This window comes from Dendrobates tinctorius, unplaced genomic scaffold, assembly GCF_039654945.1.
Source record: "Dendrobates tinctorius isolate UK_male_01 unplaced genomic scaffold, ASM3965494v1 ptg000223l, whole genome shotgun sequence".
In the NCBI taxonomy this organism is placed as follows: domain Eukaryota; kingdom Metazoa; phylum Chordata; class Amphibia; order Anura; family Dendrobatidae; genus Dendrobates; species Dendrobates tinctorius.
The window spans coordinates 4,992,553-5,016,046 of record NW_027361890.1 but is presented as its reverse complement, the minus strand read 5'-3'; the positions used below and the strand labels follow the sequence as shown (position 1 = coordinate 5,016,046).

The following is a 23,494-nucleotide window of genomic DNA, read 5'->3' as shown; positions in this document are numbered from 1 at the left end:
TCTGGTGACTGAGGAGGCCATTTGAGTACAGTGAACTCATTGTCATGTTCAAGAAACCAATCTGAGATGATTCGAGCTTTATGACATGGCGCATTATCCTGCTGAAAGTAGCCATCAGATGTTGGGTACATTGTGGTCATAAAGGGATGGACATGGTCAGCAACAATACTCAGGTAGGCTGTGGCGTTGCAACGATGCTCAATTGGTACCAAGGGGCCCAAAGAGTGCCAAGAAAAAATTCCCCACACCATGACACCACCACCACCAGCCTGAACCGTTGATACAAGGCAGGATGGATCCATGCTTTCATGTTGTTTACGCCAAATTCTGACCCTACCATCCGAATGTCGCAGCAGAAATCGAGACTCATCAGACCAGGCAACGTTTTTCCAATCTTCTACTGTCCAATTTCGATGAGCTTGTGCAAATTGTAGCCTCAGTTTCCTGTTCTTAGCTGAGAGGAGTGGTACCCAGTGTGGTCTTCTGCTGCTGTAGCCCATCTGCCTCAAAGTTCGACGCACTGTGCGTTCAGAGATGCTCTTCTGCCTACCTTGGTTGTAACGGGTGGCAATTTGAGTCACTGTTGCCTTTCTATCAGCTCGAACCAGTCTGCCCATTCTCCTCTGACCTCTGGCATCAACAAGGCATTTCCGGCCACAGAACTGCCGCTCACTGGATTTTTTTTCTTTTTCGGACCATTCTCTGTAAACCCTAGAGATGGTTGTGCGTGAAAATCCCAGTAGATCAGCAGTTTCTGAAATACTCAGACCAGCCCTTCTGGCACCAACAATCATGCCACGTTCAAAGGCACTCAAATCACCTTTCTTCCCCATACTGATGCTCGGTTTGAACTGCAGGAGATTGTCTTGACCATGTCTACATGCCTAAATGCACTGAGTTGCCGCCATGTGATTGGCAGATTAGAAATTAAGTCTTAACACACAGTTGGACAGGTGTACCTAATAAAGTGGCCAGTGAGTGTATATATATATATATATATATATATATATATATATATATATATACACAGTCATGGCCAAAAGTATTGACACCCCTGCAATTCTGTCAGATAATATTCAGTTTCTTCCTGAAAATGATTGCAAACACAAATTCTTTGGTATTATTATCTTCATTTAATTTGTCTTAAATGAAAAAACACAAAAGAGAATGAAGCAAAAAGCAAAACATTGATCATTTCACACAAAACTCCAAAAATGGGCCGGACAAAAGTATTGGCACCCTCAGCCTAATACTTGGTTGCACAACCTTTAGCCAAAATAACTGCGACCAACCGCTTCCGGTAAGGTAACCATCAATGAGTTTCTTACAATGCTCTGCTGGAATTTTAGACCATTCTTCTTTGGCAAACTACTCCAGGTCCCTGATATTTGAAGGGTGCCTTCTCCAAACTGCCATTTTTAGATCTCTCCACAGGTGTTCTATGGGATTCAGGTCTGGACTCATTGCTGGCCACCTTAGAAGTCTCCAGTGCTTTCTCTCAAACCATTTTCTAGTGCTTTTTGAAGTGTGTTTTGGGTGATTGTCCTGCTGGAAGACCCATGACCTCTGAGGTAGACCCAGCTTTCTCACACTGGGCCCTAAATTATGCTGCAAAATTTGTTGGTAGTCTTCTGACTTCATAATGCCATGCACACAGTCAAGCAGTCCAGTGCCTGAGGCAGCAAAGCAACCCCAAAACATCAGGGAACCTCCGCCATGTTTGACTGACTGTAGGGACCATGTACTTTTCTTTGAATGCCTCTTTTTTCTCCTGTAAACTCTATGTTGATGCTTTTGCCCTAAAAGCTCTACTTTTGTCTTATCTGACCAGAGAACATTCTTCCAAAATGTTTTAGGCTTTTTCAGGTAAGTTTTGGCAAACTCCAGCCTGGCTTTTTTGTGTCTCGGGGTAAGAAGTGAGGTCTTCCTGGGTCTCCTACCATACAGTCCCTTTTCATTCAGATGCCGACGGATAGTACGGGTTGACACTGTTGTACCCTCGGACTGCAGGGCAGCTTGAACTTGTTTGGATGTTAGTCAAGGTTCTTTATCCAACATCCGCACAATCTTGCGTTGAAATCTCTTGTCAATTTTTCTTTTCCGGCCACATCTAGGGAGGTTAGCCACAGTGCCATGGGCTTTAAACTTCTTGATGACACTGCGCACGGTAGACACAGGAACATTCAGATCTTTGGAGATGGACTTGTAGCCTTGAGATTGCTAATGCTTCCTCACAATTTGGTTTCTCAAGTCCTCAGACAGTTCTTTGGTCTTCTTTCTTTTCTCCGTGCTCAATGTGGTACACACAAGGACACAGGACAGAGGTTGAGTCAACTTTAATCCATGTCAACTGGCTGCAAGTGTGATTTAGTTATTGCCAACACCTGTTAGGTGCCACAGGTAAGTTATAGGTGCTGTTAATTACACAAATTAGAGAAGCATCACATGATTTTTCGAACAGTGCCAATACTTTTGTCCACCCTCTTTGTTATGTTTGGTGTGGAATTATATCCAATTTGGCTTTAGGTCAATTCTTTTTGTGTTTTTTCATTTAAGACAAATTAAATGAAGATAATAATAACAAAGAATTTGTGTTTGCAATCATTTTCAGGAAGAAACTGAGTATTATCTGACAGAATAGCAGGGGTGTCAATACTTTTGGCCATGACTGTATATATACACACACACACACACACACACACACACACATAGGGGGCAGTGAGGACGATCATACTATATATAGGCAGTGGGGACATCATATTGTATATAGGGGCTAAGTAGCCATTTTACTATACATAGGAAGCTCTGGGGTCCTCGAATGTATAATAAAGGGCATATTCTGGTATAATGCAGTCCTGAGTACTTGTTTAGTAGCCTGCAGCTGTGTTTAGGGTTGAGCATTTATGATTCCTTGCATTTCACCAATGTACACAGGAAGCTCAGAGATAACGCCACTAGAATGCAAGATGAAAGTCATGTTTGGCTACTTTGGCTCTATTTATGGACTCTCATAACCTCTGTATTTACCTGCACATCTCCTACCATTAAATAACAAGCACCATCCTTCTCTACATAAAATTACAAGTTGACCTTCAATGTGAATGTTGTGATCTAGATTGATTTGCCTAATTGTCCTTGCATTAAATTCAAGGACTCCCGCCTTTCTTTATTATCCGTTTTAAGTACATAATATAGAGGTTTATGGATTCTTCCTTTTCAATGGCTCATGAATATTGTGTCTCTGCCAGGCTTGTAAACCACTATAAACCTCTCTATAGAGAATTTTTAGATCTGAATTTTATAGTTTTGTCGTATTTAAGACATTACACAGTGGGGGCACTTCATTTTGTGTTTTTGAGTGTTTAGATCCACTGGAAATATATTCCCAATCAATAACTTTAACCCAGTCAATTTATTGAAAAGGTTTAATATATTTTAGACTTTCCTATATACATGCCAACAGCCTAGCTTTTTTCATGGGCCTGGTGCATGAACTATCCCAACAGGATAGGTGTGGTTCATGCAGCTTTGCATAACATATGGGATGTTCTCACACAGAACAGAGTGGAGCTTAAAGGGGTTCTCCAGGAATAGAAAAAAATTGCAAACTAATAATTAATACTGCTGAGATTCCAGAAGTAATGATGAAAAAGGCATCCTCTCGAACTTCTGAGCGCCATGTCTTTCTGAATGACTATACATTGCATAGGTTATCCCCCAGGTCACAGCAGAGGAGCTCCTACTGCACATGCTCAGACACCGGTACTAACATTCTATGTCAGGTTTCTGTAAGCGTACGGTTGCGGCCATTTTAATTCTGTCAATTGCCTCCCTAGAAAAAACGATTGTAATTTGCTAATGAAATGTATTTAGGAAATTAGTCAAGATGTCTTTTCCTTTATTTTTTTTTCCCCCATGCCCAGAGAACCCCTTCAAATGTTGTGATCAAGGATAGTCAGAGACACTTGTGAATTATTGTATGAAAGTCTAGTTTTTCATAAAAATCTATATACGTAAACAGTTTTAAGCTATTAAAAGGGGTTATTCATTTCCAGACAATCCCTTTTCAATGTCCCTAATGTGTCTAATAAAATAAAGAAAGCATACTTACCTCCCGAAGCAATTCCACTCTTCCCCTCCAAGTGCTGTGTCCCGAGAGATCCCGTGACATTATGTCATGTGGGCGCTGCAGTCTATCAGCGGCCAGTGATTGGCTGGAGCGCTAAAGTGCTATAAACAATATCAAGAGGACACAGTGTTTGGCGGAAAGGAGTGGCACCATCAGGGATATATCTTCAGAGGCTTCGTAAATGCTCTGATAATAACTAGAGTACTTCAGGCTCATCTGCTTAAAGGGGATATCCAGGACTTTGTGAAAAAAAAAATGTGGCCTAAATGTGGCGCCCCTGAGGGTTCAGTCGCCACAGAGATAATGCACCTCCTCCTGAGGTGTGGTACCCCACTATCCAGGTAAGGTGGAGACACCTGACCTCACTCCAAAACCTGCATCCCACACAACATAGTAGTGTAGCAAAGCACCTTTGGTGGCTCCCTGCTTGGAACACGAAGAGTGCTGGGAGGTGGGTGGAGCTTAGACTGCACAAGAGAGCGGGAGAATATTAGGAAAAGGTCAGTCTGTGAGAGAAGATCCCCTGAGAGGGATGGAGTGAAGGAAGTGCTGCAGCAGACTCCTGTGACCTGGAGCTGCTGGCACAGGAAAGAGCCATAGAAAGCCTGATTCTTCAGAAGGAAGATAGTTTAGTACGGAACGTTAGGAGAAGAAGAGAACTAAGGACTAGGGTCAGAGCAGAGCCCTTCTTCAAGTTCAAAGCGCATGGCCGGGGTCCGGTCCCCGAGGTTGTATGGATACTGATGTTCCTGCAGCAGACACCGGAGGAATAGAAGTTGTCACCACTTTATTCCCACCTAAGACATGGGGGGCACAACAGCAACGCGAGTGAGCCGGGACTTCATAGCTAGGAGTCCCCGAAGCAGGCTACAGCTGTCTGCCGTACAAGTAGAGTTCTAAATAACATCAAGAAGGAGGAACTTAAGTTTAATACCCAACTACAAGTAATTCAGATTAGGCGCTAGTGTGGAGACGTTCAGAGAAGGCACATGTTGGAGGAGTGCTGGAAAGGTGTACCTTACCTTGCCTGGGAGTTGGCTGAGCCCCTGACCTGGAGGACACGGCACCAAAGTGGGCACCTGTATGCGCAACAGACTGTGAGTAAAGCTTTGGAACTACATGCCCTTGTGTCCTACACTTATTCTTGCGCCTTACACCCGGCTCTGCTACCTCTGCTTCTTTACACCATCTCCCCACTTGCCAACCTCATCTACACTGCCCTGGGACTACAACTCCACCTGTGGGGAGCTTCAACATCATTGCTGCACCACACCATCTGTCCCAGAGAAGCAACCCTGCAGCGCTGGTCAAACTGACCAGAAACCACAGGTGGCGTCACAAATCATCTCAATAACTTTATCCCCATCACTCTACCCCCTTTTACATTGACCGCCTGAGGCCACGGACCAGGTCACTGCCGCTGTGACATCTCCCATTGTAATCAACAGGCCCAACACCGAGTACCCCGCGGCCTATGGGGGCGAGTCATAAACACTAACAGGCAGGTAGTTACTTACCTGCCTGTTGTGCCTAGTGCCATTCTACACTGGCACAGAGCAGTCACAGACCCCTCCTGCCAGCGATTCAGCTGCCGCTGCTGATGTCATGTCGACAAAGTAACAGCTTCTTTTCCACTCTGCTCTGTCGATGGGGCGGGATTGCCGACGTCATTCTGATTGACTGCCGGCTCCCCCACTCAGGCAGCGGGGATCCATCTGTCAATCATAATGACGTTCGCAGGTCCGTCCTATTAGCAGAGCAGAGTGAAAAGAGTGGCTCTGTTGATGTGACATCAGCAGAGGCAGCTGAATTGCTGGCAGGAACGGTCTTTAACCAGTCTGCACGTTGGTAGTAACTACCTGCCTGTTAATCTTTAGGCACATTTTCTTGTTCTTTTTACAAAGTTTTGGATATTCCCTTTTAAGGATTAAAATGTGGATTATTCAGGTTACGGAGTTTCAGATTTTATAAATAAAAGTATAGATTGGCTTATGTTCTTCAAAGGCCTACTTGACAATAAAAGTGGTTTGGATGGAGGGGTTGATCATCATGACAGAGTCATTTTAAATATTAGCACAAAAACCATCTGAAAGTAAACATTTTAAGTTTTAGGCTAGGTAATTATAATTTAATAAGTAATTATAGTAAATACCGTATTTTTCGCTTTATAAGACGTTCCGGATTATAAGACGTACCCCAAACTTTGAGAAAAATAGAAAAAAATATTTTTTTTAATAAAATGGTGGTGCTTCTTATAATCCATGCGTCTTATTGCTTACCGGGGGTGGTGGCTGCGGTGAAGCAGGGTCCCAGTGTCGCTGCTGGAGGAGGCAAGAGTGGGGTGATGCTGTAGGCCGCAGGAAGGGATGAGGGGGTTCTCTGATGTGCAGCATGCTGCCAGGGGGTCTTGTGCTGCTACCTGGGGGGGGGCTTGTGCTGCTACCAGGTGTTTCCGGGTGCCCGGCAGTGCTGGCCGGTGCTGTGGGTGTTTCCGGTGCACAGCGATGTCTCCAGGTGCCCAGCCCAAGGCTCTGCCGACATTTTGCGACAGGCCAGAGCCCCGGGGCACTTTCACAATTCCTTCTGTGTGATGGACTCCGGCAATATGGCCGCCGCCGGGGCGGCGCAGGCGCACATGGTGATCTCGGGACAGATCTCAAAAGATGAGATTTCAGCTCTGAGATCTCATCTCTCGAGATCTCAGTCCTGAGATCACCATCAGCACATGCGCTGTCCCTGGTGGCGGCGGCCATATTGCTGGAGTCCATTACACAGAGGGAACCGAGAAAGTGCCCAGGGGCTCTGGCCTGTCGCAAAATGTTGGCAGAGCCCCGGGCTGGGCACCGGAGACACTGCTGGGCACCTGGAGAAACAGTTGGGCACCCGGAGACACCTACAACACCGCCGGGCACCCGGAGACACCCGGACACCCCTGTGGCCGGCCTACACCAATTAAAGCATGTCCACTTTGTAAGACGCACCCCCATTCCCCCCCCCAAGTTTAGGGGAAAAAAAGTGCGTCTTACAAAGCGAAAAATACTAGTTGTTATGTACGACTGTACCACTGCACAGACATGCAATTTTGAATAGAGCAGCAGTCAATGGGCCTGACAGACAGCTGGGACCAGTATTAGGCTTCATTCTCAAGAAGTCTGAAGGGCAAGGGGCATCAGATACAGTTACGATAGGGCTATTAGTGGGATCCATTCCCTTTTTCTGGATAGTGAATACCCAAGTCTGCTCTTGAAAGCAATGTCTTTCCTTCAAACTGTGGTATATGTTAGGGAATAAGCCAAAAGTTCATATAAAAAGTATGGAGGGGTATACAAACAACCCCACATCATAATAGTACATGGAGTAATAGAAAAACTGTTGCCTTGTTCCATCTTTTGAAATAAATGAAAACAGAAGAGATATATGTGATGTTAAAGGGGTATTACAGCATGCAAAAATTATTTTAACTTTTTCAAACTGGGACCCTCCACTGATCACCAGAGTCCGGTTCTTTGTTGGTCACAAGACTGCAGGCAGGAGGAAATGAATGGAACCGCAGGTCACGCATTAGGCCTGTTTCACACATCAGTTTTTTTGTGTCAGTCAAAATCCGCCAATTTCTGAAAAAAACGGATCTGCCAAAAAAGGGGCGGATCTGTTTTTTCCCCCCATAGACTTACATTAGTGGCGGATCTTGACTGACTGTCGTCCGTCACACCCGTTTTTTGACGAATCCGCCAATATTTTAGCGTTCCCCGGGCGGATGAGACGGACTCTGCAACTTTTTTTGTTGACGGTCCGCTATTTTCAACTGCACAGGCCCGGCAGCTTTTCTCCAGGAACATTTTTAACCCTGAATGCCGTTCCGGGTTCTCTCTCTCAGTCAGCGGTTCCTTTAAATTTCACCCTTCGCCGGATCCATCAAAACAACGGTCCGGTGGCACACGTTGATGTGAGAACGGTGACGGATCCGTTTTCCGCCATTTTCGCAGATTGCAACTGACATCAAAAACGTATGTGTGAAACAGGCCTTACATGTCTATGGGAGTGGTAGACGAACACATCGCTTGTCTATCTTTGCCACTACAATAATAGATAGGTGATCACTTTTGCAGACTGGAATACTGCTTTGATATGGACTTGAAGCTAAGATGAGGCTTAATATGGGCAACAGAGTATAAATTAACTTACCCTTAAAGGGTTAATACTAAATGTTGCTACTCTTTTTCCTGACTGCTAACCAAAAGCTGTTTAAGTCACTGTCAGGAGCAGAGTTTTATGTGAGCTCCTCCAGGCATGCCTGTGCTAAAGGCCTGGTTGTTGACAAGAGCGGAGTGTTCTGAGGACATGTAATGAGCAGTATTTAGCACCTATGTCTCCCCAGTGAGAGCATGCTCGGCTTATTGCAACCCTAGCTAACACAGAGCACAACTGGGCTGCAGTGCCACCAAGTGGAGCCAGATGGAAAAAAAAAAGAAAAACTGTCTTATTCCCCAAAATCAGTGTGCAAAACTACAAACCAACTATCCAACGATTCTCATGGACACTTCACCTATGACAGAAGTGCAAAAAAAAAAAATATAGCAAAGGAAGAAATTGGTAGCAATAATGAATGGAAATTTCTGCAACCAATGTGCTGTATGTGAATACACCCTTATGGGAGCTTTCCCACAGATTACAGCTGATTGGTACATCATTCATTCACTCATACATCAAGCAATGTTGCTCACTGATGTAGGAAGATGAACCGGGCCGGTGATGCCTCTCCTGTGCCGGTCCCGGAACCAAAGGGACTGTCATCATTGTTGCAGGGGGGGAAGGCATTCAGACCTGGACCAACCTTTGCACAGAACTGAAGGGGGCATGACTGACATAAAAGGGACTGTGCACGGGAACTGGGGAGATTTGGCAGGAAGACAGAGGATGCAGAAGGTGACAGTTAACTCTCTCTCAGTCAGACGATGGAGCTGTGGGGACTTGAACATATTATTCGAGCACGCCAATGACACTCGGTTAGCACCCGAGCATGCTCAGATAACACCTTATCCCAGCACGTGCGCTCACCACTCATCACTAGCAGTAATGTGTAAGTGCTATACTTAACAATGGCCATCTTTTCCAGTTTCTAGCACCTTTTTCAGTGCCATATGAGCACTCTTCTTCTTCTTTGGCACGCACAGTAGCTGTTGTGTCTAGTGGAGCTACTTATTTCATTGTAAGCCTATTGGGCTTCAGTATGAGACTCCACAGACTAAGGCCTCATTCCCATGTCCCACCGAGGTACCGGTCCAGAAATTCCAGGACAGCCCGTAAAAAATAGGGTACTTTTTTACCATGTCCGTAAAATTTTTAAGGAGTCTGTGATTTTGTATTTAGGTTATTTTGACAGTAATTATCATCAATCTACTATTCACAGTGATTGTAGATATTGTCTTCATATCACAGTTATGGGCTACAGACATAGATCACTTGTAATCATAATGATTTATTATGGTTTACCAATGTGCCTATAAAGAAATATTGTCTGTCTGTGATTTTTTGATAAGCTGTCCAGGTTTATACCATTTTGAATACTTCCTACGCCGGTGTCATTAGTGTTTTGAATCAGTGTGTCATCAGTGTTTGGGCCATGTGTCTGCTTTTATCATCCATTTCCATATATATAGGCCACCCGATCACTATTCCTGTGCATCAAATGAAGACAACCGATGGCAAAATGGTATTTTAATCAGACTTTTTCACTAGTTTCTATATCAAAGCTGGATCAAAAACGCAACATGTAGAATTTTCTCATGTGGCTCCTTGAAGGGTCTGATGCAACAACTGAATCCCTCAACGCATGCGAATGATCCCGCAAACTATGAGATCCATTCTTGCATCAGTTCCCATAGGGCATATGTCTGCCATGCTGAAGGGAAGCAAGGCCAAATGACCAAGTACAGTAGGTGGAAACGAAGCATTTGTGAACTTTTATTTTTTACCATTTTCACAGAACAAGCTTCTGTTTCTTAGTATTTTGAAATGTGTGAATTTTGATTTAAAGAAAACTGATCTTATATATTATTCACTAATCGAAGCCTCGGATCCCTAATATTACGTATAAACTGAATTTATCAGCCGGTATTATGGAAATCATATCAAAATACTGTTTTTTGTTTTGGTTTTTTTTTTAAAGACCCTCTGATCTAGCTCATCAAAGCAACTGTGTTTTGTGGCTACACACTGTGAAACACCTGTGACATATCATTTTCTCAGTTTGTAACTATCACATGCTGCTTTTCCTTATGGTGTTAAGAGCATTAACCGTTTGGCATAGATTAATAAAATAGACACATTCAATGTTCTCCACTGTCTCTGCAGCTCTTATGAAACTACAACTCCCATCATGCCCTGCTAGCAGGTACAGACTGGGGCTGAAATTCAGCCCTGGAATTTGAAATCACTCAAGCCCATGCTGTCCCTGTTCCCAAGCACCAGATGGGGATACATTACTAATATTACCCTGGATGGAGGAAAGCAAGATTTACTACAAGACCAATATTTCTAATGATACCCGTGGCCTGCTGGGGAAAGTGACGTAGCACAACATAGCAGACAAGGCAGCCCACGACCAGACAGGCCCTTATGGCATTTGCCAGATGGTCAGTCCGGCCCTGCCTGCTAGACCCAGGTCATGGAACGAAGGGATTATAGTTTTAGTATTGCTCGTCAACAAAATATTACTGTATTTAATAGTGATGAGTGAACGTGCGGGAATTGCCTAACAAACTGGTGGTCCCCAATTATGTTGCGGCTGTTTGACAGACGCGAGACATGCAGCAGTGGGGACTCTAATATATTTTTCAAGCACGTCGAAAACACTCGGTTAGCACTCAAGCGTGCTCGGATAACATCTTATCAGAGCATGTTCGCTAATCACTAGTTTTTAAACATTTCTCTTTATGTAAACAGATATTTTAAAATACAGATTTATGGAATTTAAAAAGAAAAAAAAAAAAAAAAGCTACTTTTCCCTTTGAGTAGCTACACTCAATACTTAGGCATAGTCAGCAAAATCATCTATTTTTTGTTACTGGGCACACAGGAAACTTAGTGACATATGATGACTAAGGTGCACAACTGGAAGCCAAAATAAGGATAGTAAAATAAATATATATATTATACACACAGGTACGACTGTGCGCATCTCTGCTGCTACTCCTTGGTCACTGCAGAGGCTGTACTCTATGTTTTCCTTTCGATGATGCAACAAAAGGACACTTTTCTGTCCAGTAGCATTCAATAAAGTGGTTAACCACTACCTGGACATCCCTTTTTTAAATGAAGTAGTCACCCTCTTAAAAGAAAAACACCATATACTCACCTTCCGGACATCTCCGGAACACCGGCGCATATCCCAGGACTCTCATGACATTGTTATGCCTTGTGCCCCTGCAGTCAATCAACGGCCACTATTGAGCTGCTGTGCTCTCACTTACATCGGATGAATGTCGGACAAACAGAAAAAGGGAGAGTGCGGTAGCTGACTGGCTGCAGGGCTTGCATGGCACAAAAAAGTCATGAGAGCCTGGGAGACCTGGCACCCACATTGCTGAAATGGCGTCAGTAATAGTGATTTTTTTTATTTTACAATGGGGACTAATTCATTTACAAAGGGTTTGTCCAGGTAGTGAACACACCTTTAATGCCAGTTGCAACAAAGCACATATGCCTTGTAAAGGAAAAATGTGCTTCTCTAATATGGCTGATTGGAAGAAAGTTTTTAAAGAATAAATAAAAAAGTCAATAAAACATTATTTCTTTTCTATAGGCTTCTATCTAATATATGTCACTAACATGAAATAAATAAGATATTCTTTTTGAATTTACCTGACACATTAACAGACTTGGTTGATTTAAAGTTACCTGACATCCTGGGAACAGTAGAAACGAGTTGCCTCTTTGCGAAGTCTGGCCAACGTTGTCCCTCCTTCCCGCTGTAAGGAAACTAAACGAGAGTCACTTAGAACCACCTTCATCAGCTCCCGGTACTGACCCATTTTTTCCTCTGCTTCCTGTGAAGATATATGATAACATATTTGATCAACCTATCACATACATCTACATCACAAGCACTACTGACCTTTTTGGCCAGATCTATTACCTTTGAATCCTGTAGAGTGCCGCCTTCACCCAGTTCTTGAATGGCATGCTGCAGTAAGTCAGAGGCTTTTCGGAGATCTGCTGAGAAAGCATCAAGCTTCTGAAATACATAAGGTAAGTTCTTCTGTGAGAAAAATAAATGAAATATCGTATTTGATAAAATGTGGCGAAGCCCGCTGCAGAGACATCAGGACATTTGTTCTACACTGTATACAATACAATAAACTGCCTCTCAATGTAGCACAGGTCTGCTTATGTCTTTTTAAAAAGAAGAAGGAAAGGATGGCACAAGTGTAGGGAGGAGGACCCCCATAGGTTGTCTGGGCTGGAACAAAGAGAACCGCCATCTGGGTTCCTAGGGAAACAGTACCCAGGGAGCAAAGGAGGAGAGCAGATGACTGAGTGTGACTGGGCAGCAAGGGGAGGGGCGAGTATAAAAGGAGCAGGGGGCACGCAGGGGAGACAGTTGGTGGCACGCCAGACACTGAACAAGAGGCTGTGGGACTGTGAGAGAGCTAGAGCAGTCAACGGTGACCAGAGGGGAGAACGGCAGCAGAGAGGAGATCCTCGGTGCCCGTCAGAGAGGAGGTACCGACCTTACCGACCAGAGATTGTCACCCCCCGCCAAGTCGGGGACACAACCTGCCCACGGTTGTCTGCAGCCTGTACCGCTGTGCTCCAGCCCGTTGCGGCCTGTCCGATGTCTCCCGCCGCTTCAATTCTGCGCACAGTGGCGGCCTGCCCGCTGCCGCCCCACTACAGTCCGCAGTTGCGGCCTGTGCATCACCGCCCAGGACTGCCATTACCCCGCTACAGTTGGCAGTTGGGGCCTGCTCCTTGCCTATGGAGAGACTCTTTGCACAGGCCCAGTCTGTGCGCGTGGCCTACCAACCGCCACTCTTCCAGACTACGTCACTACCCTGCTAGGGGAGACTGGAGTCCCCGTGGACTTGCTAACGAACGGGACCCTGCTGTGGCTACAGTGGGTTACCGCAACAAAAGTCTCCCTTAGGGCCTGTTGTGCCCCAACTTCTCCTGGGTGCTGGACACCTGAAGACTACGACAGTTCCTCAACAGCTGGGCTCAGCGGCTGTGACGTCAAAGCAGCCACATCAGTGACATCAAAGCAGCCACACTAGCGACTCCGAGGGACGTCAGGAAGGATAAGTTGACTTTAGGAAATAAGGACCCGTAGTTGGCCGTTTCGTGGCCCCATAATAGCCGGCCTTGCTGGGTCAGTCACATTCTCGTTAAAGAAAAGTGTTGTTATTGTTGTTGAGTCCCTGCGAGGACAATTAGTGTTACCCCTTTTTGGTTGCTCAGTATAGCCCTAGCGGCTCCAGTTCATAAACGTTATTTTCCAAAACAACACTCAGTCTCGTGTCTCGTTACTGCATCCTGTGAACCTGCTGTTACCTACACAAGTAATCATGGAGCATGAGAATAAAACAAGATAAAGAGTGAAAGGGGAAGGATCACAACGTTTTGTACATTATAGGGTTTTACTATTTTATATTAAAACTAGCAAGTGTGATAGTAGTATTTTTCAGTGTGAGACAGCTTTAATTTAACATCGATCTTAGTTTATGTAATTGAAGGGAGTTATCTCAACATGATAATGCCTTCTTGAAAAAAAATATGGATCTGAATATAGGCTCCTTCAATAGTCAGCTATTATTACTGGAGTCTGGAAGGAGTCTAAAGTAGCTATACATTTCAATGACAGGGGCCACTACAGGGTAAATGTTGTAATGCATATTGACCAGATGGTCAATGCAGCAAGGAAGGAAGTGGGGACTATTACCAGTGTTGGTTTACTTTCCCTCCAGACTTCTGTGTGGCACTGGTGTACTTAAAGGGGTATTCCCATCTCCAAGATCCTATCCCAATATGTAATAGGTGTAATAATAATAGTATTAGCAAATACATCCAATTACAAATGTAGTGTAGTTTTTCTGATTCGCTAGGTCTCTTTCCTCATGTTCAGGCATTGCAGGACTTTGGGTATCCATGGATACGACCACTAGCAACAAGCTAACTGTCACTATATCAGTGGTCGTAATCATTGATACTAAAGGTCCTGCAGGACCTGAGGAAAGAGACATAGAAATGTAGTATAGTTTTTCTGTTTTGATAATTGAAAGTATTTGCTAATATTATTATTATTACACCTACTACATTTTGGGATAAAATCTTGGAGATGGGAATATCTCTTTACAGCACCCATACAAATTAGACTAACATTGTCCGAACCTGTTCCGTCGACAGTAACATCCCTACCAACCATCGAATAGACAACATCTGTGGGAAAGCTATATATTGTGTATGGGACCCTTATCCCTTTAAGTACAGTTATAGCCAACTCACCCAGTCTGTTGTCTTTAGGAGATCTGCTCACTGCCGCACTGAGTTGAAATAGAGGCACACTCATGATGCAATATCCACAGAGAAAAACAAATAATTCCTATTTGGCAATTAAAATCCATTTTATTGTTCTAGCTTTAAAATAATCCATTTACTAGAAATCCTTATTATACACAGGGTCTTGTCGATCTTGAAGTAGACCAAAGAAGGTCGAAAACGTTTTGTCTGCACGCATACAGCAGCAGTGTGCCCTGTATATAATAAGGATTTCTGCCAAATGGATCATTTTAAAGATGGAAAAATAATATGGATTTTAATTACCAAGTAGGAAGAACCCGCTGGAATTATTTGTTGTTCCCTTATCCTTTTAGCTACTCTTCTGCTCCAGCTCAGGACATAGTTTAAGTACATAGAGATGGAAAAAGCCATAAGAGGCTATATTTTAAGAAACAATTTGTCTGATCTGGGGTTGGATGGAATTTTTCATTTTTTTCCTGGCCAGGGCTTATGTATTTTTTTAAACGTTGTCTACCTTAGCATAAAACAGCAGAACTGTAAAGGTTTTCCTTCTTACTGCAAGCTCTCTTGCCACAGTTCTTGTATACCCTTAGCTACAAGTTTTCTGCTTGTATAAAAATCGCACAGAAAAGAACATGTGTGAGTTATTGAGGTTTGAGGACATGTACTGCAAAGTAAATCCAGTATGACAAGCGTACTCCTGACAGCTGTCATAATGAACAAGGTCCTGGACATTCACACAAGAGAGATTCACTGGAGAACTCAAGACATTAGATGCTACAAAAAAATACTAAGCCGCAACATATTTAGTGTTAGCAGGCAGAGGCACCTGATAAAATTGGACCCACTCGCTGTGGCAGTAGGGGTAGGTGCCTCCAAGGTCCCAGGTCAGCTGTCCAATGTCCACATATCTGCCTAGAGATTTCAATGAAGTCAGGACTTCTACCTATAGGTGTAAACATTCAAGAAAAGGAAACACATTGTCAGAGTTAGATAATGTAAACATTTTCTTTATATATACACAGTGGGGAAAAAAAAAGTATTTTGTCAGCCACCAATTGTGCAAGGTCTCCCACTTAAAAAAAAGATGAGAGAGGCCTGTAATTGACATCATAGGTAGAGCACAACTATGAGAGTCAAAATGAGAAAACAAATCCAGAAAATCACCTTGTCTGATTTGGAAAGATTTATTTTGCAAATTATGTTGCAAAATAAGTATTTGGTCCCCTACAAACATGCAAGATTTCTGGCTCTCACAGACCTGTAAACAACTTCTTTAAGAGGCTCCTCTGTCCTCCACTCATTACCTGTAGTAATGGCACCTTTTTGAACTTGTTATCAGTATAAAAGACACCTGTCCACAACCTCAAACATTCACACTCCAAGCTCCACTATGGTGAAGACCAAAGAGCTGTCAAAGGACACCAGAAACAAAATTGTAGCCCTGCACCAGGCTGGGAAGACTGAATCAGCAATAGGCTAGCAGCTTGGTTTGATGAAATCAACTGTGGGAGCAATAATAAGAAAATGGAAGACATACAAGACCACTGATAATCTCCCTCGATCTGGGGCTCCACGCAAGAACTCACCCCGTGGGGTCAAAATTATCACAAGAAAAGTGAGCAAAAATCCCAGCACCACACGGGGGGGGGGACATAGTGAATGACCTGCCTAGAGCTGGGACCACCGTAACAAAGATTACCATCAGTAACACACTATGCCGCCAGGGACTCAGATCCTGCAGTGCCAGACGTGTCCCTCTGCTTAAGCCAGTATATGTCCGGACCAGTCTGAAGTTTGCTAGGGAGCATTTGGATTATCCAGAAGAGTATTGGGAGAATGTCATATGTTCTGATGAAACCAAAGTAGAACTGTTTTTAGAAACAAAATTCGTGTTTGGAGGAGACAGAATGCTGAGTTGCATCCAAAGAACACAATACTTCCTGTAAAGCATGGGGGTGGCAACATCATGCTTTGGGGCTGCTTCTCTGCAAAGTGACCAGGACGACTGATCAATATACATGAAAAAATGAATGGGGCCATGTAGCGTGAGATTTTGAGTGGAAACCTCCTTTCATCAGCAAGGGCATTGAAGATGAAACGTGGATGGGTCTGTCAGCATGATAATGATCTCAAGCACACAGCCAGGGCAACGAAGGAGTGGCTTCGTAAGAAGCATATGAAGGTCCTGGAGTGGCAAAGACAGTCTCCAGATCTCAACCCCATAGAAAACCTTTGAAGGGATTTGAAAGTCTGTGTTGCCCAGCGACAGGCCCAAAACATCACTGCTCTAGGGGAGATCTGAATGGAGGAATGGGCCAACATACCACCAACAGTGTGTGCCAACCTTGTGAAGACTTAAAATATTGAGATGAACTTGTTAATGATCAAATACTTATTTTCCATCATAATTTGCAAAACAAATCTTGCCAAATCAGAGAAGGTGATTTTCTGGATTTGTTTTCTCATTTTGACTCTAATAGTTGTGGTCTACCTATGGTGTCAATTACAGGCCTCTCTCATCTTTTTAAGTGAGAGAACTTGCACAATTGGCGGCTGAGTAAATACTTTTTTTCTCCACTGTGTGTGTATATGTATATATACACACACACACACACACACACACACAGGGGTTGGACAACATAATGGAGACACCTAACATTTTGGCATCATAATCTTCGACATTACCGTGACATATGGTAATGTTTTATAGTTGATTATTTGTGTTATGTGATATGTGTACTTAAATTAACTGTTTGTTTTGCAGACTTGTAAGAACATTGATGAGAACCTGATGGCAGACCTCTCAGATTTTCAAAGAGGCCAAATTGTTGGTGCTCGTACGGCAGGCGCTAGTGTAACAGAAAGTGCCCGAATGCTAGGTGTGTCAAGAGGTACTGTCTCCAAAGTAATGACTGCGTTTGAAAGAGAAGGAAAAACGTCTGCAGCAAAGCAGTCCAGCCGAAAGTCGAAGTTGACAGAGAGACTGTTGGACTCTAAAGCGAATTGTGAGAGAGGATCGCAAGACCACGGCTCCGAAAATCACTGCTGAGCTCAATTAACACCTACAGAACCCAGTTTCCATGAAAACTGTTCGTCAGGAGCTGCACAAATCTGGATTCCACGGAAGAACTGCAATTCGAAAGCCACTGATCTCAATGACAAATGTTTCCAAGTGTTTAGAGTGGTGTAGAAACCTCCAGAATTGGTCCCTTGAGCAGTGGAAACATGTGATATTCTCAGACGAATCATCGTTTACTCCATTTTCAACTTCCGGCCGAGTGTCCGTTTGGAGACAGCCGAAAGAAGCATTCCATCCAGACTGCCTTCTCCCAACTGTAAAACAAGGCGGAGGTTCTGTGATGATCTGGGGTGCTATTTCATGGAGATCCGCTGGGCCAATGATATCCCTTCATGGAATAATTAACAGCCACGATTATTTAGGCATTATGGGCGACCAAGTGCAACCTTTGGTTCAAGCACTGTTCCCGGAGGGGAACGCCATCTTTCAGGATGATAATGCACCAATTCACACAGCTAGAATCATTAAAGCATGGCACGAGGAACATTGTAATGAAGTTGAGCATCTCATCTGGCCCCGACAATCCCCAGACCTCAACATTATTGAGCATTTATTGTCGATTTTAGAGATTCAAGTTAGACATCGATTTCTGCCGCCATCGTCGCTCAAAGAACTGGAGGGTGTTTTAACTGAAGAATGGGCTACAATTCCTTTGGAAACAATTCACAACTTGTATGAATCCATACCTCGGAGAATTGAGGCTGTAATCGCCGCAAAAGGTGGACCTAAACCATATTAAACTAACTTTTGTTGATGTCTCCAGGTGTTTCCATTATTTTGTCCAACATATATATATATATTATAATATAATATGTGTGTGTGTATATGCTATAACCAAAGTACAGGCTGGCTTAAAGATAATGGATGAGGATAAAGAAGAAATATGGTTGCTAACTTTCAGAAATAGTAGCTCTCCTGTCCTTGGGATGTGTATGGTAAACAGCTAATTTTTATTGGATTCTAATTAGACTGCAGAGATATAGATGGGAGGAACAAAATAAGGACTTACCTGAAGTCCAGGCATCCTGTCCAGCAGGGGAACTGTCTCCTTTTCTACAAGAACAACAGTGTTCTGAATAGAACCGGGAGAAGAAGCCTGGAGAAGGAAGTGAAATAATCAGGAGTAACTACAATTTGGCTCTGTTCAACCTTTATTAGGTCCAGTGCACAGACTTTTTATACTTATCCATCAGGCTTCTTCTAACTAAAGGCCCCGTCACACTAAGCGATATCGCTAGCAATATCACTATAACGTCACTGTTTTTGTGACGCAGCAGCGATATCGCTATGTGTGATACTTACCTCCGACCGGCTCCCCCGCTGATTATCGCTGATCGCGCGAGAACAGCCTGGGCCGTTTCTCGTCGTCAGCTTCCTGCTGTGGAGACGAGCGACGCGTGGACGCGGGCGGGAAGGCGTCTTCATCGCCTCATCTGACAGGTAAGTAACGACCGCCGCTATGTCATTGGTGAGATCTGCCTGTTTGGCAGCTCACTAGCGACCACTTAGCGATGCACCAGCAATCTTGACTGGGTCATATCGTTGTCGGGATCGCTGTTGCATCGCTAAGTGTGACGGGGCCTTAACACCTAGGTTCAGTGTAGTGTTGGGGGATGGGACACAGATACAGTTGTGCTCAAAAGTTTACCTACCCTGGCTGAATTTTTGCTTTCTTGACCTTTTTCAGAGAATATGAATGATAACACCAAAACGTTTTCTCCACTCATGGTTAGTGGTTGGGTACAGTCACCTACTGTATTGCCAAACTACTGTGATTTCTCTTTTTAAATAATAATTACAACCCAAAACAACCAAATAACCCTGATCAAAAGTTTACATACCCCACTTCTTAATGCCGTGTATTGCCCTCTCTAACATCAATAACAGTTTGAAGTCTTTTGTGGAAGTTGTGGATGAGGTTCTTTATTTTGTCAAATGGTAAAGCTGCCCACTCTTCTTGACAAAAAGCCTCCAGTTCCTGTAAATTCCTGGGCTGTCTAGCATGAACTGCACGTTTCAGATCTCCCCAGACTGGCTCAATGATATTGAGGTCAGGAGACTGAGATGACCACTCCAGACAGAACCTTCACTTTCTTGTGTAGTAGCCAATGACAGGTTGACATGGCCTTGTATTTTGGATCGTTGTCGTGTTGGAACGTCCAAACATGTCCCACGCGCAGCAGTATTTGCTGATAACATGCTGCATTCATCTTTCCTTCAACATCGACCAAGTTTCCTGTGCCTCTGTAGCTCACACATCTCCAAAGCATTAGCGATCCACCTCCTTGCTTTACAATAGGAATGGTGTTCCTTTCATCATAGGCCTTGTTGACCTCTCTCCAAATGTAACATTTATGGTTGTGGCCATAAAGTTCAATTTTGATTTCATCACTGCAAATTACCTTGTTCCAGAAGTTTTGAGGCTTGTCTCTGTGCTGTTTTGCGTATTGTAGGCGAGATACTTTGTGGCATTTGCGCAGCAATGGCTTTCTTCTGGTGACTCGACCATGCAGCCCATTTTTCTTCAAGTGCCTCCTTATTGTACATCTTGAAACAGCCACATCGCTAGTTTTCAGAGAGTCCAATATTTTAGCTGCTGTTACTTGTGGGTTTTTCTTTGCATCCTGAACAACTTTCATGGCAGTTTGGACGAAATTTTTGTTGGTCTACCTGACCGTGGTTTTGGTTTCTCGTTCGCCTTATTGGGGGACACAGAGACCATGGGTGTATGCTGCTGCCACTAGGAGGCTGACACTATGCACAAAAAAAGGTTAGCTCCTCCTCCGCAGTGTACACCCCACCGACCGGCAGGAAGTTCCTCAGTTTAGCTTAGTGTCAGTAGGAGGTGGACACGGGTCTTTTATTAGACCCCTATCTACCTCGTCGTGCGTCGTTCCTTTACAGGTTTCGGAGGGATACGGAGTGAACAGTCACATCCGTACTCCCACAAAGAGACTATGAGTACGGCGTGTACTGCCACCACGTATCATCATAGGTCTCCGCGTCAGGACCAGGAGCCTCGCACAGGTGCGTGCCAGCTATACGGACGGTCCTTGCCCCCCGCCTCCCACCATCTCGCCTACCAGAGCCTGACGGTTGGACGAGGCGTGGATTCCATAAAGACGACAGACAGCGTGGGATTCTCAGGTACCTTTATTGTGGCCCCCGGCCAGGGTGAGTATGCGGTCTAGCGGTCCCCCGGCGTTTTCATCCTAAGGCGGTCGCCAGGGGACCACGGTAGGGCCTGCGCGCCCGCTTCTCCCCACGGTCGCCGCATCCATGAAGGCCCCTGTTCTTTCGGGCCTTGTTCTGCGCCCCCCCCCCCCGTTTTTTTTTCTTCATCCCGGCAGGGGTATACAGGGGTTGGGCTGTGGGAAGCAGGGACGCGGCCCGGGGTTGCGGCGCGTCTTCCGCGCCGACCCCCTGCTGACAGGCGGCCGGCGCTATTAATTTAGGCCCCGGCTTCATCTCGGGCCTACCACTGCGTCGCGGCCACGCCCCCTGCCCCTTTCTTCTAAGCGGGCTTCTTTCCCGCCCGTCCTAGGCCTTCCCAGCCCCCTTGCCTCACACCAGCCTGCTATTGGACAGCGGGTGGTGCTAAGGGGATCTCTGCGGCGAGCTCCGCCCTTCTTCTCCCTCTGGCAGCGCGCCCTTTCCCTGGTGGTCGCCATCTTCTCAGCCTGCCAGCCGGACCTCATTCCCTGCCGGATTTCGGTCGCTGGGCTTTTTTTCAGCCGGATTGGCCTGGCCTCATCCTGCAGCCAGATCAGAGAGCGTCGCCCTTGGGGACACCGGACCGTGAGTAGCTCTGCACCTGCAGACTGACACCCTTCTCTGCCTTCTGTCCCCCAACCGGCCGGCACTGCCTCTCTTTTCACTATGTCCAACGCCCGACGCCGCTCAGGAGCCATCCATAGCCCCAGGGGCGAGTGAGCCCCCCATGCCGGGTTGGGCCTCCTCTCAATCACAGTCAGTGGCAGACCTCATCAAGGTGTCTCAGTCCCTAGTAGCCGTTCTGGACAAGTTGCCCTTGGGAGCTTCGGCGGGACCCAGCACGTCTCAGGACGTCCCATCTGAGCCAGCCAGCGGCAGTCGCAAGAGGCCCAGGCAGGACCTCCAGACGGAGTCCTCCCCTCGTACTACCTCACCCCATAGTCCCCAGCAGTCTCCCTCTCGGGCCTCCTCCCCCGAGTCAGGCGAAGCGCTTTCGGAATCGGAAGGGGTCTTAGAGCTGGATTCGGACCAGGATGCGAACATGAAGGTTACGGTGCAAAACCTCATTGCCGCGATTCACCATACCTTTGACATCGCTGACGCCCCTGCGAAATCCTCAGATCAGGAGGTTTCGTCCAGACGGGCAGAAACACCATCCAGGGTGTTTCCCTTCCATTCTGAGTTTGGAAAGATTTTTACAAAGGAGAGAGAAGATCCGACCAGACGCTTTCAAAGAGGAAAGCGTCTCGGCGTGCTGTACCCGTTTGCTAAAGAGCTCACGGACAACTGGGCCGCTTCTCCCTCGGTGGACCCTCCCGTGTCCAGACTTTCTAATAATTCGGTCCTTCCGCTGTCAGGTGTGGCGTCGCTAAAAGATTCTAATGATAGGATCATAGAATCTCTAGCAAAATCTGCCTTCGAAGCGGCATCAGCAGCGGTACGTCCAGTCTTTGTTTCTTCTTGGGTAGCAAAGGCCATATCCACTTGGGCAGATGACCTTCGGCAGGGCATTCTGGATAAGGCACGACCAGAGCATTTGGCCGATCTCGCCAATCAGATTTCCCATGCGGGGGATTATCTGCTTTCTGCCTCCTTGGATGCCGCATCTTGCGCAGTTCAGGCGTCAAGTAACATCGTGGCAATCCGACGTACAATTTGGCTCAAGGCCTGGCAGGCGGACTTGTCCTCTAAAAAGTCTCTGACCAATCTACCTTTTCAGGGAGTGCGTCTCTTCAGATCACAATTGGATCAGATTATTAAGGACGCTACCGGAGGTACGAGTTCTCTTCTCCCCTCCAAGCCTCGCAGACCTCCTCCAAGTCGTCAGTTTCGTCCCTTTCGGACTTTCCGCCGTTTCAATACGGCGGAAAACCCTTCCAACCAGCAAAGGCCACAGGCACGTCAGGAAAGAAAGAAGGTTTCCTTCAGGCCCACTCCGTCCTGGCGGTCCCACTCTTCCCAGGGAAGACCGTCTAGATCTGGACGGTCTACGTCCGCATGACTACCATCGGTCTCCCGTGGGTCCCTTCCAATTGGGAGGTCGACTTCTCTTCTTCAGCGACGTCTGGCTCGCCTCAGTAGAGGACGCTTGGGTCAGAGAGATTGTATCAACAGGATACAAAATAGAGTTCTTTTCTCTTCCACGGGATCGTTTCTTACAATCCCGTCCGCCGAGAGATCCGGCCTTGGTCCCGGGGTTCGGTTCGGCCATCGCCTCTCTTCTCAGTTCCGGGGTGATTGTGCCCGTTCCCGAATCGGAACGCTTCACAGGGTTTTATTCAGACCTGTTTGTGGTGCCGAAAAAGGACGGGACAGTTCGACCCATCTTGGATCTCAAGTTACTCAACAAGAGAGTTCGCCTTCGCCACTTCCGGATGGAGTCAGTTCGCTCGGTAATTGCTTCCATGGAGGAGCAGGAATTCATGGGTTCCATAGACATCCAAGATGCCTATCTACATGTGCCCATATTTCCCGGACATCAGAAGTTCCTGCGGTTTGCGATTCTTCACGAACATTACCAGTTCGTCGCGCTTCCTTTCGGGCTCGCCACC

The 23,494-nt window shown here is 45.6% G+C and overlaps 1 protein-coding gene across 5 annotated transcripts in view; it reads right to left on the bottom strand.

The window, feature by feature from the left end:
- The window catches only part of KIAA1755 (KIAA1755 ortholog), a 96,162-nt gene that overhangs the window by 27,459 nt on the left and 45,209 nt on the right, over nt 1-23,494 (bottom strand). For all 5 annotated transcript variants that reach the window (XM_073555264.1, XM_073555267.1, XM_073555268.1 and 2 more), the window contains exons 7-10: nt 18,739-18,825; nt 15,477-15,593; nt 12,267-12,365; nt 12,029-12,177 (exon numbers count right to left, since the gene is read on the bottom strand). In XM_073555264.1, the coding sequence (XP_073411365.1) occupies nt 12,029-12,177; nt 12,267-12,365; nt 15,477-15,593; nt 18,739-18,825 (452 nt within the window). The remainder of the gene's footprint in view (nt 1-12,028; nt 12,178-12,266; nt 12,366-15,476; nt 15,594-18,738; nt 18,826-23,494) is intronic.